Here is a 3,603-nt window from a genome sequence, read left to right on the forward strand (position 1 = left end):
TTATTTGTTATTTGTGTATATTTTATGATTCATTAATTTAAAAAAAAAAAAATACTTTTTGAAGTTGCACTTATGATACATACACGTGTTCAATTCAATAAACCATTACATTCATTTTAAGAAGAAACTCTCCATCCCTCAAAATAAATGAATTCTTTTTAATTAAAGTTCAGCTAAAAAATAAATAAATTTTAAATAAAAATTATTCAACATTTAATAGTATCGTTCCAAAAAAATTCCTTATTAAATTTTTGAGAACCCGTATCAATTCTTATATTTCATAATATAATTGTATAGTTCTGATGTAAATATAATATTAATATTATTGTAGTAAAATATATTTTAGTAAATATATAACAAATTTTTTCACATGTGTGAAACAATAAGTTTTGCTTATAATTTATAAATAATGCATGTGGGGTACTTGTTAATTGAGTTCATGTATTAGTCAAAAGAAGAATTTTGAGTTTAATGTATATCATTTATTAGGTTAAAGATAATTAGCTTATAAAAATATAGTTAAAAGCTAATTATATTTCTTCTGCTTTAAAATAATTGAGTTATTTAATCATTTCGCACATATTAAAAAAAAACAATATTACCTTTACTAAATTGTTCTTCTTATGTAAAATATATTGTATTGGAAATGGTTCAAGTAGACTCTACTGGAAATGATTCAAGTAGACTCTACTGGAAATGATTCAAATAGAATTAATTATTGTATTAGAAATGATTCAAGTAGAATTAATTAAATGATATTAATTAAAATATATTGTATTAAAAATAATTTAAATAGCATTAATTAAATGATACAATTAGAAAGAAGTGAATTGCAAATTAAAAAGATCCATTATTTTTTGACAAAACTCTTTTGCAAATAGATTAATTATTTTAGAATGGATGGATAATATTTAAAAAACAAAGCAATAGACTTAAAAATTGATCTAAATGTTATAGAAAAAAAATTGGTCTAATTACTACTAGTAGTATTTTTATCATTATATTTAAAAATAAAATTACTCTACCCAGGTGATGAAATTAATTGAAAATTAATTGAGTCAAAAAAATTAAGGGGATATATTAATATAAAAGAATAATCCTAGTCAACATAATTAAGTTTATTTTCATATAAATAAATAGAATAATATTATTGAAACACAAATATTTTATATCAAGTTTTGTGTTTTAACAACATTACTATAAATATTATTGCTTTTTTTATGACAATGAAATTTGCAATTGGTCTAGTCACTATATATAGTGGAAATTTGTGTGAGAACAATACAATTACAATTCACATTTCTAAATAGTGCAAGAGGGGGGAAAATGGGTAGTGAAATTGAGATTCCAATTTTGGATTTTCGTAAGAGCAGTGGAGTGACATTAGAAGAAGGGGGTGAGGGGTGGAAAGAAATGAGTAAGAAAGTGATAGAAGCATTTGAGAATCAGGGTTGCTTCCTTATAAGGTGTGATGAAATCTCAAATGATTTACGTGAAAGATTATTTATAGGCATAAAATCATTATTTGATCTACCTGAAGAGACCAAGAAGAAGTTCTTTAGTACAAAGCCTTATAGGGGCTACACTAGCAAAAGTCGTGTCATTCCTCATTCTGAAAGTTTTGGAATTGATAATTCTCCTAAGTCAGATACGACTTTTCAAGACTTCACTAACCTCATGTGGTCCGAAGAAAATCCAATTTTTTGGTAATTAATTTTTGTTATTATTATTATAAATTTACTAGACATGTATGATTTGTGATTGATTTGATTGATAGTATAATTTTTGTTAAGTATCAAAATTATACTCTTGATTTCCATGACATGTATGTATTAAATTTTGTTTGATGTTGAATAAAGTTTACTCTAGTAATTTTTATTTCAAATTATTTTATTATTTGGTAATACATTAGGCTATAATCAATTATATATATGCAGTGAAACCCTATGTTCTATGACTCAAAAAAAGCGAGAACTAAGTTTGGTTATCTTGAAAATGATTATGGATGGTCTTGGCCTTCCAAAGCAATACAACTTGAATGTTGAAGACCTAGATAACTATAATGATACACGAATGACTAGATACCAACTTCCTGAAAATAGCAAAAATACTGAAATTGCATTGACTCTTCACACCGACAAGTGCACCTTAGCCCTCATATGTGAAAATGATGTTCAAGGTCTGCAAGTGTTATCCAAAACTGGCAATTATGTTGACGTAAAAATTCCTTCAGATGGCTTTGTGGTAATTTGTGGTGACATATTGAAGGTAATCCATACATATATAAAGGAAACACCAATTTTTGTTGTAATTGTATTTTCTATGAATTTTATCTTTTATTTAAATCATTTTATTTATATTTTTATATTTACTCAATTACATTATTGATTTTTTTAAAATAAATGCATACTATTTTTTTATCAATACCTATAAAGGGGATTTTTATTTTTAATGATAATGCCTTTATTTGTATTAAATAAAAATAACTATTTATGTCAAGTTTTATTTTAGTTCTTCTGATTTAATTATTCATTAAATTTATTATATCTATTATTTTGTCCTTTATCCAATCAAATAAGTATTTTAATAGTTTTGTGTTCATCTTCCTCACACAATATATGGTTATAGGCATGGAGCAATGGAAGATTTGAGGCAGCTCCACACAGAGTGGTGACAAGGGGAGATAAAGAGAGACTTGTATTTGTGGTTTTTGCTGTGCCAAAAGAAGGTATGGCTATTAAGGTACCCTCTGAGTTGGTGAATGATGAAAATCCTCTCCGTTATCGACCATTTACTTATGAGGAGTTCTTGCATTATCATTATTCAACTCACACAGAAAAGTTAGCAATTGAAAAATTTGCTGGACTAATTTAAATGCAAGGAAATATATCTTTATGTAATAAAGCAGAGTAATTTAAATCACTTTTGCAATAAATTATCAATCAAATAATACATATTTCCTTCAATGATAAAAATAAATATATTTATATTCTTGGGAGTTTCTCTATTATTTATTCTCCAATATTAACGTATAGTTTATCTCTTGCGACATATATACGGTATTGATAGGTATCAATGTTTGTCTTGACTTTTTTTCAATCTTTTATTTTTATTTTATTTTTAATCACGTAAAGAAAAACAAAAGTGTAAATCAAATAGATTAAAATAAAAGGTAAAAATTCTTTTTAGAAAACACGGTAAAATTATTTTTAAAAGAATTAAAGGTAGAATTTGAAACCAATATAGTTTCACCAAAAGTTAGTATTATATATATAATTCAATTTTTTGATTGAGTAAAAATTATTTAAAGGGTAAAATGGAAAGAAAGTTATGTCAAAAATAATTATAAATAAAATTATTTAAATTAAAGGTAAAATTGAAAGAAAAGACAAAAAAAAAAATAAAAACAAATCACACCAAAAGTTTATATTTCATTTAAGCCTAGCATAATTATTAATATTAATATTATTGGATTCAACATTTTATTTCAAATTCAAATCTAAAATTTCATAGTTGTATGAGTAAATTTTAAATGGTATTTATTGCTCTATATATAACCAAAAAAATATAAACTTTCAAAATATTAGTTAATTGATTTAATAT

At 24.2% G+C, this 3,603-nt stretch overlaps 1 protein-coding gene across 1 annotated transcript; it reads left to right on the forward strand.

Moving 5' to 3' along the window:
- The first annotated feature begins 1,268 nt into the window (after positions 1–1,268).
- On the forward strand, positions 1,269–2,983 carry LOC101506331 (probable 2-oxoglutarate-dependent dioxygenase AOP1). Its single transcript, XM_004504433.4, has 3 exons — positions 1,269–1,706; positions 1,938–2,268; positions 2,629–2,983. The coding sequence occupies exons 1-3, from the start codon at positions 1,327–1,329 to the stop codon at positions 2,872–2,874; spliced, it is 957 nt and encodes a 318-aa protein (XP_004504490.1). The 5' UTR covers positions 1,269–1,326; the 3' UTR covers positions 2,875–2,983.
- The last annotated feature ends 620 nt before the right edge of the window (positions 2,984–3,603 follow it).

The sequence above is a fragment of the Cicer arietinum genome, chromosome 6, assembly GCF_000331145.2.
Source record: "Cicer arietinum cultivar CDC Frontier isolate Library 1 chromosome 6, Cicar.CDCFrontier_v2.0, whole genome shotgun sequence".
NCBI classification, from domain to species: domain Eukaryota; kingdom Viridiplantae; phylum Streptophyta; class Magnoliopsida; order Fabales; family Fabaceae; genus Cicer; species Cicer arietinum.